General features: G+C 32.7%; 1 protein-coding gene across 3 annotated transcripts in view; it reads left to right on the top strand.

The window, feature by feature from the left end:
- The first annotated feature begins 3,047 nt into the window (after positions 1 to 3,047).
- LOC149541926 (methionine-tRNA ligase, putative / methionyl-tRNA synthetase, putative / MetRS) overlaps positions 3,048 to 14,875 on the top strand; it is a 49,678-nt gene continuing 37,850 nt past the window's right edge. The window contains exons 1-7 of one of the 3 annotated variants that reach the window (XM_089796982.1): positions 3,048 to 3,195; positions 3,907 to 4,077; positions 4,802 to 4,946; positions 5,391 to 5,544; positions 10,373 to 10,528; positions 10,674 to 10,904; positions 11,157 to 11,300. In XM_089796982.1, the coding sequence (XP_089653108.1) occupies positions 3,102 to 3,195; positions 3,907 to 4,077; positions 4,802 to 4,946; positions 5,391 to 5,544; positions 10,373 to 10,528; positions 10,674 to 10,904; positions 11,157 to 11,300 (1,095 nt within the window). In that variant the 5' untranslated portion in view covers positions 3,048 to 3,101. Of the gene's footprint in view, positions 3,623 to 3,906; positions 4,078 to 4,801; positions 4,947 to 5,390; positions 5,545 to 10,372; positions 10,529 to 10,673; positions 10,905 to 11,156; positions 11,301 to 14,875 lie in introns of all 3 variants that reach the window. The other 2 variants (XM_089796984.1, XM_089796985.1) reach the window with 2 other exon arrangements.

The raw sequence follows: 14,875 nt of genomic DNA, 5'->3' as shown, positions 1-14,875 counted from the left end.
TATATATATCTATATATATATATATGTATATACATATATATATGTATATGTACATACATATATATATATACACACATATATATACATGTATATACATATATATATGTATATATATGTACATACATATATATATACATACATGTATATACATATATATGTATATACATGTACGTACATATATATATACATATATATATATACACACACATATATGTGTATGTACATATATATATATATATATGTATATATGTATATATATGTACATACACATATATATGTATGTATATATATATATATATGTACATACATATATATATGTATGTACATGTATATACATATATATATGTATGTACATGTATATACATATATATATGTATATATATGTACACATATATATATACATATATATGTACATACATATATATGTATATGTACATACATACATATATATGTATGTACATATATATATATGTATATATATGTATGTACATATATATGTATGTATATATATGTATGTACATATATATATATATATAGAGAGAGAGAGAGAGATGCACAAACATATACAAGTCACATCTTTTGTTTTGTACAATGCAAACTATACCTATCTCAATTGTCTAGTATTTTTAATTTTGCCAACAACTCTAAAATATAAAATGCATTGTATAAAGAATTAGATAGCAAAGCAAATATCAAGCAACATTACCTAAGCGCTTAATCTTTTCACAATTTTGTTCAAGAAAACTCTTCTATCTACATTGTTTATGATAAATTAATCAAAAAATTTGTTTTTAGAGGGAATAATTTGGACATAGAGAATGACCATCTAAATAAGAGACTTTCACTCTTAATAAAATAAATATAAAACTATGATATTGTAAGAACTAATAAGTACATTTCAACTTGCTAATATTTTTTTTAACAATAGTGAACTATTTAAAATTAACTTCCAACTATAACAAAAACTAACTAAAGTGATTAAAAGTCATCTTAAAATGTTAATTGCTTATTATCAAATACAAAATGATTAAAGAAAATAAATAATTTTTTTAATATATATTTTTCTAAAATTAGCCAATAAGAAAAGTAATAAATCACAACTAAAAATATTTAAAAATTAAGTTTACTTCCCAAGTCATATGTACAATTACAACATTAAAAAAATACATTTCTTATAAACATATAAAGAAACAAATTAAACACAAATTTTGCTAGAATAATCTTAAAATAATAATAATAAATAAAGACAAAGGAAATTTCATTTTTTCATTTGTACATAATAATAATAATGAAAATGAATCTATTAACAAATTAACCCTTAAATTAATAGAGTGCTCTAATTTTAAGCATCTTCTTTAACTGATAAGTAGGAGATAATTTCCACAGCAAGTCAAATTGTGATAATGCTATCAGGATTTAACTGTGTGATTTTGAGTCAAACTCATCGACCCATGTTTCATGAGTAGTGATTCAACATGAATCCATCTCTCATGAGAATAAATGTAACACTTAGCACTCATTAGATCTAGGTGATGCTCACAGAGGTGAAGCACCGAGACTTCCCGGGAGGTCACCCATCCCAATACTACTCCAGTCTGAGCGTACTTAACTACGAAGTTTCCTCCATGCTTAAACCCAAAGCTTGCAACCCCATTTGCAAAACCTTCACCAAGTGTTATGCCTTATGAACCATTCATTAGAAAGCCCCTTAAGCTCATTAATTGATAAGTAGGAGATAATTTCCACAGCAAGTCAAATTGTGATAATGCTATCAGGATTTAACTGTGTGATTTTGAGTCAAACTCATCGACCCATGTTTCATGAGTAGTGATTCAACATGAATCCATCTCTCATGAGAATAAATGGAACACTTAGCACTCATTGGATCTAGGTGATGCTCATAGGGGTGAAGCACCGGGACTTCCCGAGAGGTCACCCATCCCAGTACTACTCTAGTTTGAGCGCACTTAACTATGGAGTTTCCTCCATGGTTAAACCCAAAGCTTGCAGCCCCATTTGCAAAACCTTCACCAAGTGTTTGCAAAACCTCCACCTGATAGCATTATCACAATTTGACTTGCTATGGAAATTATCTCCTACTTATCAATTGATGAGCTTAAGGGGCTTTCTAATGAATGGTTCATAAGGCACAACACTTGGTGAAGGTTTTGCAAATGGGGTTGCAAGCTTTGGGTTTAACCATGGAGGAAACTCCGTAGTTAAGCGCGCTCAAATTGGAGTAGTTCTGGGATGGGTGACCTCCCGGGAAGTCCCGATGCTTCACCCCTATGAGCATCACCTAGATCCAATGAGTGCTAAGTGTTCCATTTATTCTCATGAGAGATGGATTCCTGTTGAATCACTACTCATGAAACATGGGTCGATGAGTTTGACTCAAAATCACACAGTTAAATCCTGATAGCATTATCACAATCTTCTTTAACTATCATTTTGGGAAAAAAATACATGACTAAATGAATGAATGAATGAAGGTATTTTAATGATGTCCACGAGACCAGCCAGCCTATAGGACCCTTTTCATTCTTTTTAATGTCAACCTACCTGTTATGAATATGCTGTTTTATGTAGTCTTGTTTCCTCAAATTATCGTCCATCTGCTCCGATAGACTTGGATAAAATTAAATTGACTATAGAAAGCAATTGCATGATTACATACAAAATACTTGGGAAACACGCAACATATTATTCTAAATTTCTAATGTCATATTTTTTTAGTCTAAATCATTTAGATATTATGAGATAAACACATCTAAAAAAAAAAAAAAAAAAAATCAAAATGCGAATAGACTCCACCTAGAGAAGACTTGGGAAACACACAAGGCACATCACATTATTCTAAATTTCTCGTGCCAATTTTTAGCTTACCCGTAAAACACAATTTTAAACTTCAAATTAGTTGACATGGGATAGCACGTTCGCTGGGAACACACAAAAAAACGCTTATTTCATTTCATTGAATAAAACTTTAAAAAAAATAAGAATATTCTATTCGTTATTTAGTTTTGCTTTATTGGTCAGTTGGTTTTGTGGAATATAGTGCGGTGTGACTTAAACCCTAATTCTGTGATTTCGTGGAATGAATGGTGATCTGCAACTTGTGTGGCATCTCAAAGTCGAACAATCTTGCTGTACAAATTCCTTCATTGCGTCGTTTTACAGCAGCCATTTCCACAGGTATCATAACACTTATTGGTGAGCTTTTGCATTTTTTTTACTCTTATCAGTTTATGCGTCCATCAGCAATTTAATTTCAACGGAAACAGAATACCAAAATCCTCTGAATACCAAGTGTAATCATTCAATTTTCTTTCGAATGAAGATTCTGTTATATTTAATGGATAAAATTTGAGAATGTTTTCAAAGTTTAAATGGTAGGGACATTTTTAAGGGATTAACATTATTTTCATCATCGAATTTGCCATTATTAGTAGAGAATGTCTTTTATCGTGGACGAGACAGTAGAATCTTTGTGAAGATTTAATGGCTGGGGAAATTTAAAAAGATTTTTCCATAGTAAGTGTGGAAAGCAGGCATATCTTTTCATCTTACAAACCAGGAATAGGATGATATCCGCGGAAATTTAAGGAGTTTTAAAAAAGAAGTATGTGTAAACATCTGTTAGGTTATCCAGAAAATCTCTGGCAAATGTCTTTCTGTAAATAATTTGTTCTTTTTCTTTTCACAAAAATATATGATTTACAAATAAAACTTGTATATTTTTGTGAAGGCGCCAATCAGTATAATATTTTATCGAAGTTTTCAGTGAATGTTTTCTATTTTGTTTCTAGCAAATGAGATTTAAGAATTCTTTATCTAGAAGAAGTCAATTGGTGAAGCTAGCTTGCAAGATATACCCTGATTCTGATTATATCCGTTTATTTGAAGTTCAAAAGCGAGGATTCTCTGTAAGAGTTGCCATGGGAGAAGTTCCAGATGTTGGAGATAAAGAAGCTATTGCCGTTCCAAAGGTGCCAGTGCCTGGAAAGAGAAATGTGTTAATCACAAGTGCGCTTCCTTACGTGAACAATGTACCGCATCTAGGAAACCTAATAGGAAGTAAGTGTTCAAGATAAGTGGCTTTATGTTTTTATTTCTTTTTACCTTTTTGCTGAATTTTATTTTCTGATTTCAACTTTCATACCGGGTGATTTTGGTTGCACGCTTTTTTAAGGAAATATAATAGGATATAAGGTTTTGAGATATTCTTCTTTAGTTCTTTGTTTCTCTAGAGAGTTTGATTGATTTCTGGTTTGTTCAATTTGTTTTGTATAGATAACCTTTTTTGGGATATTTGTTTTTCAATTCTGTATAATGTTTAAAATTATAGGAGGAAAAGAACTGAACACTAATCCTTCTGGCGCTTTTAAGAAACTCATTTTGAGAATTTGTGTTCTTTTAACATCAATTATAGCTCTGTGATGTCTGAGCTATATTAATTGTGGAGAAAAGGGAACACAAATGTTGTTGTATTATTGGTACAATGGGCAGTACCAGGGATGACAATTCGAGATATACATCATAAGAAGTGTATTATAAGAAGATGCAATATTCTTTTTCTAGGAATTAGCAGCCATCATAGCTGCAAATGCTTGTAGGGTCCTTTCAACCGGTTAAATAATGACAGTTCTCATTTTAAGAAGTTAAAGAATTATTGCTGATAGAAATGTATTTTTGTTGGTGAAATGAGGAAATTTATTTGTGCAGTTATTTAATTTGAATATTATCCTTAATCACATGTATTGATACATATTTTCAATTTGATGGTTTTGTTTTACTGCAGGTGTACTAAGCGCAGATGTCTTTGCTCGATATTGTCGTAGGAGGAATTATAATGTGATTTATATTTGTGGGACTGATGAATATGGAACAGCCACAGAAACCAAGGCAATGGAAGAGAACTGTAGTCCAAAGCAGATCTGTGATAAGTATGCACTAAAACGTTTATTCCCTTGTCATCTCCTTGTATATAGTTTTAGATGCAATTTATTTGTTGTTGTGTGATTGCAATGTCTAATGTCTACTTAATAATCCTTTTTAGATAGTTTTAAATTCTATTTGACTGTTTTTGTCTGGTAAAATATGCTTGAAGGTACAATGTATGTGTTCCTTCTAGAATTCTTTTCTCTGTTCCGTATTTTTCTCATTGATATACTACATTGATTTGTTTCTGTACCCCATGACATGGAGTTCCTCTATTAATTTACAGACTATTTAGCACTTTTTAAACAGTTCCAGACTTACACTATAAGTCTTGTAAATATATATTTCTAACTAGTCTTTCAGTTTTATTTTGCACGATTACATACTTTTTGCCAGTCCATATGAAAATGCCTTATTGGAGGCTTGTCCTTATGGTGTGCTTGTTGCAGATATTATGCTATCCACAAGGAAATATATGAATGGTTTGATATAAGTTTTGATAAATTTGGGCGCACATCAACTCCACAGCAAACAGAAGTATGCCAAACAATTTTTAAAAAGGTTTTGGAGCAAAATTGGCTCTCTGAGAATACAATGCAGCAGGTACATAAATTGAACAATATGTAACATTAGTATGACTTTGTTTCATGCACTAGGTATGCTAACTGAATTGTTGTCTTTTTTATTTTCCTTTTTTGACATTTGTAGCTTGCAGAACTATCATTCAGGCATATGATGTAACTGTGACTTTGGACTTAATTTTAATGTAATTGTTGGTTTTGACAACTCCTTAAGCAACTAATTTCACAAGTGAAAAATTATTGCTGGGATACAACTATAGCATTAAACATGAAAAATAACAGAACTAGAAAAAATAAATTGCTGATCTGAAAAAATGTGGACATAGCATTGCTGAGCTTAGTATTGTCCACAATTCTCAATGTTGTTTTCAAAATGAAACTACATTTATATGTATAATGTTTGCTGCTATTCTTGAGATTATCAGGTTTTGAGGTGCAGAAGTACTTAACCAACCCCAGATAGAATATACTATAATGCAAAATGTGGCATTGTTGACTTAACACAATAGATCAATGCAGCTGAAACATGGTCCAAGCAATATGAACAATTCCCCAAACTGCAAGAGCAGAAAATGAAATACGGAGAATAATGGAGCATTTTGATTTCTTCTCTGAGAACCACTACACTGTCAATATACATTCTGACTCCTGTACTAATCATCTCTAACATTCTGAAGGAGGAATTGTGACTTGAAACTTTGCTTATATTATCTTTTAAGCTTGAACTAAATTCCCAAACCTCACAAGTATATCTTCAAAAATGGACAAAGATGGTGCAATATGTTGACAGAGACACCAATACTTGACACAACGTACTTGAGCTGTTTCATTTGACATCCAACCACGAACTTCAAAACAACATATTTTGTTAAAGCATATTTTGACATCTAACCATGAACTTCTGATCAAGTTTCAAGAAACATTTTAACATCCACTCATGAACTTTTGATCAGAAAACATTTTTTGTCATCCGGCCATGAACTTCTTATCAAACAACTATTTAACAATGAATATCAGTCATTAGGTTATCTGTGACATTCTTTCCCTTAACAATATCATGAAAGTTTGTCATTAATGACAAAACACGCACACTGCTCCATAACAACACTTGCCTCCCATATCAATGTCACTATACAACTCCATCCCTTTAATGACAAACACACATATTGCTCCATGTTTATAAGTTATAACAATCATACTGGTCATACAAGCATATTTAAGGTTGACATCAATGACAACATACCACAACAATCTCCCCTTTTTGTCATTGATGGCAACACTTAACATTTATTCATAAGTTATCTTCTTTCCCCCCTTTATGACAAGTGCGAAGGATAAGGGGTCTTCATTTGTTTTGCAACAAAAACCATTCTCCCTTGACAACATCCATCCACAACTTTCTTTCTCTGTCAGTATCTACATACCACTTACTCCCCCTTAGAGGTAGCCTTCAACATTCTATGACACCATGTTATGGTAAATCAATGTTGTTGTAGCTGTATTGGACAAAGGAGATGAAAACTCCTTATATAGATTTACAAAGATAATGCTTCTAAAAGAAACAATTGTCAACTAAAGATGAAAATAGAAAGTTCTTAATCAACTAAAGACTAATTTAGATGACCATTAAGAAACATGATGTATTAGACAAAGGAGATGAAAGCTTCTTATATAGATTTACAAAGATAATGCTTCTAAAAGAAACAATTGTCAACTAAAGATGAAAATAGAAAGTTCTTAATTAACTAAAGACTAATTTAGATGACCATTAAGAGACATGATGATATTCTAATAACTTTGCAGATGATGGTAAACTAATTGAGGTTCTAGATAGTGAATTTCTTGTCAAGCAAGAGTTTTGTAAGTACGTATTATGATTCATCAAGTAGCTGAAATCTTGAGTCTTAAGATGACAAGGCAGAGGATAGAACACATTGGTGTATGAAAATATCCTTTGGCATGCAATGAGACCTTGTCCAAGTCAACCTTTTGACAATCATCATTGGATACCCAAATCTCCTCCAAAGTGGCTTGATAAGACCACTAAGGATGTGAAAGATCAAAAAGATGCTCAAACACGACAAGCTGCAAAAGGGAAAGTCGATTTTGCCTTGGTTCCATAGGAGTTTGATGCAACCTGATTTGAATAAGCTTTTGGTAAAATAGAATGAGAAGCTTCTCTGAAAGCAAAGGTTGATTCCTTGACAAAGAACAACACATGGGAGCTGTGTGAATTGTCTCATTGAAAGAAACCCTTTGGTTGCAAATGGATATTCAAGGTGACATACAAATTAGATGGGTCCATTGACAAGTTCAAAGATCAACTTGTTGCCAAAGGATATGCTCACTACGAATGGATAGACTATGAGGAGACATTTCTCTCTACAGTCAAAATGGTATGTGTTCTCCTTATTTATTCTCTTACAACTCAATTTAGGTTCCCATTATACCAAATGGATATCAAAAGTCGATTTTTGAATAATGAATTAATGAAGTCTACACTGTCCAACCACAGGGTTTCAAGTAGCATGGAAGGACAGGAACATGTTGCCTGCAGGATAATCAAAGCAAAGCTCCTAGAGCTTGGTATTTTAAGATTGATACTCATCTTAGAGATTATGGATTTAGTAGAAGTCTTTCAGATTGTAATCTCTATGTACAACTCTCTGCTGAGGACATTGTTCTTCTCATTATATATGTCTGGATAACCTAGTCATCACTGGTGGTGAAACCAAGCTTCTTCAAAAAGTCAAGAATGATCTTTGCTCTGTTTTTACTCTATTATATTGTCTAGGTATAGAATTTTGGCAGGCCAGTTGTATGGTTTTCATTTCTCAAGTCATATATGCCAAAACACGTTTCAAGAAGGTTCAAATGCTTAATAGCAATCCTCTTGCTATACCTATGGAGGTTGGGTTGAAGTTTTCAACCCATTCATATTCCTCTCTATTCGATGAGACCATTTACAAACAATTGGTAGGCAGTTTGTTCTATCTTACTACTATTAGGCCAGACCTATGTTTTGCAGTTAGCTATCTAATTTAAAGACAGTACCGTGTCTTGCAATAAAACAATTTTTGAAATATATCAAAGGTACCTTCAACTTTGGTATACTGTATCAACACACAAATGACTTTTACTTGACCATTTATACAGATGCAGACTGGGCAGGTCCCATTGATGATCGTCAATTGGCTATTGGATGTGTTCCCACTTGGTTATGGAGCTATTTCCTGGCAAAACAAATTACAACACATTGTTGCACTATTATCTATAATAGTGCAGTTTGTCAAATTCTCTATGATCTTCACATAGATCAACATAACGCAACACCTACTCTATGTGACAATCAAAGTGTTCTCAAGATGGTTAAGAATACAGTTTGTCATGCCTGCACCAAACATATTGAAATTCATCATCATTATGTTTGGCAGCTAACAGCCCACAGCACAGTTTGTCTTGACTGTTGTCCCGCTGCTGACCAAGTTACTGAGATAATGACAAAGTTGCGTAGTCAATTAAAATCTGTAAAATTTAGGGACAAGTTAAGGCATTATTTCAGGTTATTTCATTAAGGGAGGGTTGCGAGTCTTATTTTTTGATTGTGAGCTTTGTCCACATTCATTTCAAATTTGCTTATGCCTGTTTGTGTTTACTTGGGTTAAATGTTTTTAATGACAAAACCTATTAGGTTTTCCATTGAGGGAGTGTGTTGGTATATTTGTTACCCATTTACATAATTGGTTATAGTTTTGCTATTATTATGTGAAAAATTATTTTATACGAGTTGTATTCCGATGAATATGATATTTGATTAAGTAATATCAGATCATACTTTTATATGTTTTCAAATGTAAGAATTATCAGATTATTGGAGGTCACCCATGTGAAGTGGTTTGCCATTTTACAGAATTTTGCATTTATTTCCAAGAAATATCATAACAAAATTCTTGGAGAAATTAAATCACGCAAGGTTGGCTTGATCAAGAAAACCACCTTTGAATCCCTTGGCTGATTCTTCTTCAACTGGTTCTTGTCATCTAATGTAAGAGCATTGTATTGTGTTCATTTTGCAGGTTCCCAAAACCTTGTTTTACCAACTCTTAAGTATCTTGTCTACTGAACAGTTTTGGTTTTGGTAATCCAATTTTTTTAGATATCTCCCTTGAAATTGGTTACTCATGTTGATTGAAGGCATTGCTATGTTGTGCATTGATTATCTGAGGACTGAATGTATACTGCCTGCATAATAAGCCTAGAAAAACTGTTCATTCTTGGCTCTTTTACCACTTGTTAGTTTTGCAAACATATTAAAAAGTTAAAATTAATAGTATACGAATAAACAAGATTTTTAACAAAAAGACAGACACTATGGCATTAGACATGGAAAATAAGTTAAGAAATATATTTCTTAACCTGCAGTTTTTGCTCTTGCAGATACGCTGAGCTCAATAATTTATTCAATTCTGGTATATTGTTTTGAAAAGGAAATTACATTTAGGACCACTGTGTTGATTCCTCCTCTTAAAACTATCATTCCGTGAAGTGCATATGCACTTAAACAGACCTCATATAAACCATGCAAGACTTCAAAATCTGGCATTAGTAAGGATTGTTCTGCTATTAACATCTAATAACTGTTCCAACAATTGGAGTATGCACAGCTGTTGATATATATTGGAAAAAGTTCCAACCACAAATGAGCATAATTCTTTCAATGTGTCATCAGTTTTCATAATATGTGATTCACTTAAATTTGTTTGTTTGATATCTTTCTTCTCAACATAGTAATCTCAATATATAATGCATTTATCATGGTCATTTGACATTTTCCAACAATGATTGTGCAGCTATATTGTGAAACATGCAATCGCTTTTTAGCAGACAGGTTTGTCATTGGTACTTGCCCTGATAGTGCATGCAGTTACGAAGATGCACGGGGTGATCAGTGTGAAAACTGTGGAAAAATGTTGAACCCTACAGAGCTCATAAAGCCTAGGTGCAAGGTGCAAAGAATGCTTTATCACTTTTATGTTCTCTTTATAATTTCTCTTCTTTTTTTCTTATGAATTTTATAACTAGGTAAAAGTCTTCTGGATAAGGTGAAAGAAAAAATGTAAATGTTCAAGCTGGAATTGTTTTCATTTGTAGGTTTGTGGAAATCCTCCGTGCATTCGTGAGACTGAGCACTTATTCTTGGAACTCCCAAAGCTGCAAAACCGCTTGGAGGAGTATATTAGCAATACATCTGCAGTTGGGGGTTGGAGTCAAAATGCCATTCATACGACTAATTCTTGGTTAAAGGAAGGCTTGAAGCAGCGATGTATTACACGGGATCTTAAGTGGGGTGTCCCTGTTCCACTTGAAAAGTTTAAAGATAAGGTCTGTATTATATTATATCTTTCGACCTTTTTTTCTTGTTCTTTATTATGACACCAACACTAAAAAAGAAATCGATGCAACAGTTCTGGAAGTTTGAAAGTTTCTTATTACCTCTCATCGAAGATGTTATTGAACCACAGTAATGATTATTTTTTACAACTTTTCTTGAAGGAAGATGAAGAAATTTTAAGGTGAATAAGACTGCCATTGTTTAAGATGTGATATACCCTCTAATGTTTAAGTTTTTTTCAGGTTTTCTATGTATGGTTTGATGCTCCTATCGGGTACATATCCATAACAGCATGTTATACATCAGATTGGGAGCAATGGTGGAAAAATCCTGAAAATGTGGAGCTAGTTCAATTTATGGGCAAGGACAATGTACCATTTCATACGGTGAGGGTTTGAAAATCCATGTGACTAAATGCATTGTTACTGTTAATTTTTTTTCCTAATGTCTGGTCAGACCAAGGTATGGTTTCATAAAGCATGACAGTCAATGGGCTTATTCAGATGACTGTTTGATGAATATTTCTCTTTCCTATACAGACAAATGGGTTATGTAGTGATATCAAATACGGTCTACAGAACTTCGATTATAGATAAAGATCATTTGGGTAGGATGTTACTATGATACTATATACATAAAATCATAGTAAAAGTCAAATTTAGATAGTTTCCTTCTCACTGTTGTGATAAAGGAATTTTGCTTTGAAATTTTATTTGCCATATCTGCTAGCGAAACAATGCTTAATATCCATTCTTAAAGGCATAGTTGCATAGGTACTGGTACCCATACCCTTGGGATGCATACCAGGTGCTCAGTAGAGAACATCATAGTTTAGCACCTTGATTATGTTGGCATAATGATGATTATCAATGAGGTTTTTGGAATCAAAATGCATGGCAAATTATTATAGTGTTGTTATTGTTGGCAACAAATTTTTCTAGATGATGAATCAGTTATACCACCAGAGGAATGGTCAAACAACTAGAATCATGAAGTGCTCTGTGTACCGATGACTGGTTAGCTAGTTATAGTTTTGTGATGTGCAATGAAGAAGTTTGATGTTTCAGATTGTGCGGTATTAGAATATTGTAATGTTTCTTTAATGGTCATCTTAGGTAGTCTTTAGTTTATTAAATAGTTTCTATTGTTGTCTTTAGTTCACAATTGTTTCTTTTAGAAACACGGTCTTTGTAAATCTATAGAAGTAGGAATTTGAAGCAGAACATTGATCAAAGATACATTGGATCTCGCATGCATTGAGTGCAAATATTAGATCACTCTCCACTTGTTGATTCTAACAGATTGGCAAGCAAAATCCTTTAACTGGGTCACTTCTAACAAGGTAAGCAAGATCCAAAAAGGTTTGAAGCACAAATCATCTAACAAGGTGATTCTCAGAAGGAGTTTGAAATCCCTTAACAGGGTAGATCCTAGCAGGTCTTGGTAATAGCTTTTAACCGGGCTAAAATACTCTTAACCAAGTATGCGCTTAACCGGGTTGATGTAATTGCTCTTAACATGACAAACTTATTACTGCAGTAGTGAGATTGTACTAATTTTCACCCTTTTTATCCCCTCTGACCAAGGTTTTCCATGTGAAAAATATTGGTGTTGCTTTTTTTCTTGTGTGGATGCTTGATTTACTATACTTATACATGCCATTTAGCATTAACAGATTAACATTTCTGTTTTTTTTTTCAGTTTTTTGTTTGCATATCAGTTTGCTATTAACGAGCTTATTTTAATATTTAATCACTAAACAATTAGAAACATTGATACAATGATTGTGTACTCAATCTTCAAACTTAATGTTTGACAGTGAACTTCATCATTGGTCTTGTTTTGAAAACTCAATGTCATTATATTTTCAAATTTTCTATAAAATGCTAAAATATATATTAAAAAAATTGATGTACCCAAAGTATACCCCCATCTCATATTTTGAAAAAAATAGCTGTACCCTTCTCTGAAGTACAAAACTATCCCTGTTTCCGTGCAACCTTACTTAAAGGGCATGCTCAAGTTTTGCTTTAACTTAACATTGAACTCTTCGTTGCTTTTGATGATCACAGGATTAATGCGATTGGGCTTGCACATAGTCCACGACTATTATGAGTTTGTGTAATGTCCGCACTATTTAGGGTTGGATTGGGACAATAATACTTGCAAAACAAATGTTAGAATTCAAATAATAACAAGTCTAACTACACTATTCTACCCTATTTCTTAATTCCAACCTTAAAGATGTCTCTAGATCGGGTTTCCTAACCCTTAGTTATTCAGCTGTCTTCTCTAGAGTGCACCTTTTAAGATTCACATATGCAAATGTTGACATCATCAAAATTTTCTGGCACATTAATCTCTGGCATGTCGATCAGATGGAGATTATATCAATCTCACATGCCAGCATTATAGAGATGATGATAATCTCAGACATATCAGTCATTGAGATTATTAGTCTCTCATACTGATATTATAGAGATTCTTTAATTCTCAGGCATTTTGGTTAGGTGGTTATCATTAATCTCACAAACCAACATTATAGAGTTTCCTCAATCTTAGGCTTGCCAATCAAATGGATATCATCATTCTCACATACTGACATTATAGAGATACATTATTCTTAGGCATGTTGGTCAGATGAAGATTACTAATCTCACATACCAACATTATAGAAATCATAGATGTGTTAGTCATGTGAAGATCATCAATCTCTTAGACTACGCTAGCATTTAGAACAAGCTCCTCCCCCATAAGGGATTATAGTAATCTCTTTATGAAATATCAAATGAAGATAATCAACTATACATAATTATCTATATAATATTCTTGGAATGCTTTCTAGTGCTCTATAAATATGGGTTTATGCCTATATTCATAAATGAATATACATATTACCACATATATTATATAATTATATTTCTCATGAGTAATGTGGAAGAAGATATAAAATAGTCATCACTTATACCTTAATCTGTTTCAGCCCCTTTTAGAAATATATCCTCTAACCACTTTAGCGAGTATGGATGGCTTCCTTTAGTTGCTCATTGCCTTTCACGGTTGACAGTCAAAATGCATGCGCAATGTTATCTATTCCCTTCAACAATATTCAATCCACAACTTCCTCGTTCTTGTGTCGGGTCCACTTTCCACACAGGGTGTCAAATCTTTGTTACTGACTTTGCCAGCGTGTTCAATAGTATGGTCTGTAAGTGTCACGTCTTCGATAGTGGGTCCCTCCATGTACGATGTTATCTGCTTATTATTATCTGCTTGTTAGCGGTGGGTCCGCTTGTTATTTAATGTATTTCCTGTAAAAATTCTGCCACAAGTCATTTGATGTTCGCCACTATTATGTCTTTCCAAAGGGCGCAACCCATTAATGATTTCTTTTGTTTATTAGTAGTGTGCATACATAATAAGGATTTACAATCAGGGTTTATTAATGTCTGTAGTTTATTAAAATAATAAGGATTAGATACTATTGAGAGATAGTACGAATACACATATTTTATATTTATTTGCTTATTAGGTGAAAATATATTCACTAGATGAATTTTGTTTATTTGAATCATTAAATAAGAAATTGAACATATATTGACAATGTTGTTTTTATTATTGTTGTAATTTGTAATTGTGTATATTACATCTTTTATCTTAATCAGGATCCATTGCAGTTTGCCAAACTTAAGGATTCTTTATAAACATGTTGATTAGAAAGATGGATTTGGCCATTTTTTGTTTTCTTTGCATCTTTGATCCTGTTATTGATTATTCTGGCCATTTTTTATGGTTTTCTTTAAATTATTTTGTATAAACTTGTTAATTAGGGATCTCTTGAGATATCAGGGATGCAGATTGTTGCTTCTTGTCTTACGTGTTTTGTATAGTCCATTTAGTCTTTTAGTTATATTTTTAAGTTTGTCTTTCTGTCACTTATGAAGCAGGTGATATTTCATTG

The sequence above is a fragment of the Cupressus sempervirens genome, chromosome 8 (assembly GCF_028749045.1).
Source record: "Cupressus sempervirens isolate cs-2001-9-10 chromosome 8, ASM2874904v1, whole genome shotgun sequence".
Lineage (NCBI taxonomy): Eukaryota > Viridiplantae > Streptophyta > Pinopsida > Cupressales > Cupressaceae > Cupressus > Cupressus sempervirens.
The sequence above is the reverse complement of the archived record's forward strand: the minus strand, read 5'-3'. Positions and strand labels throughout refer to the sequence as shown.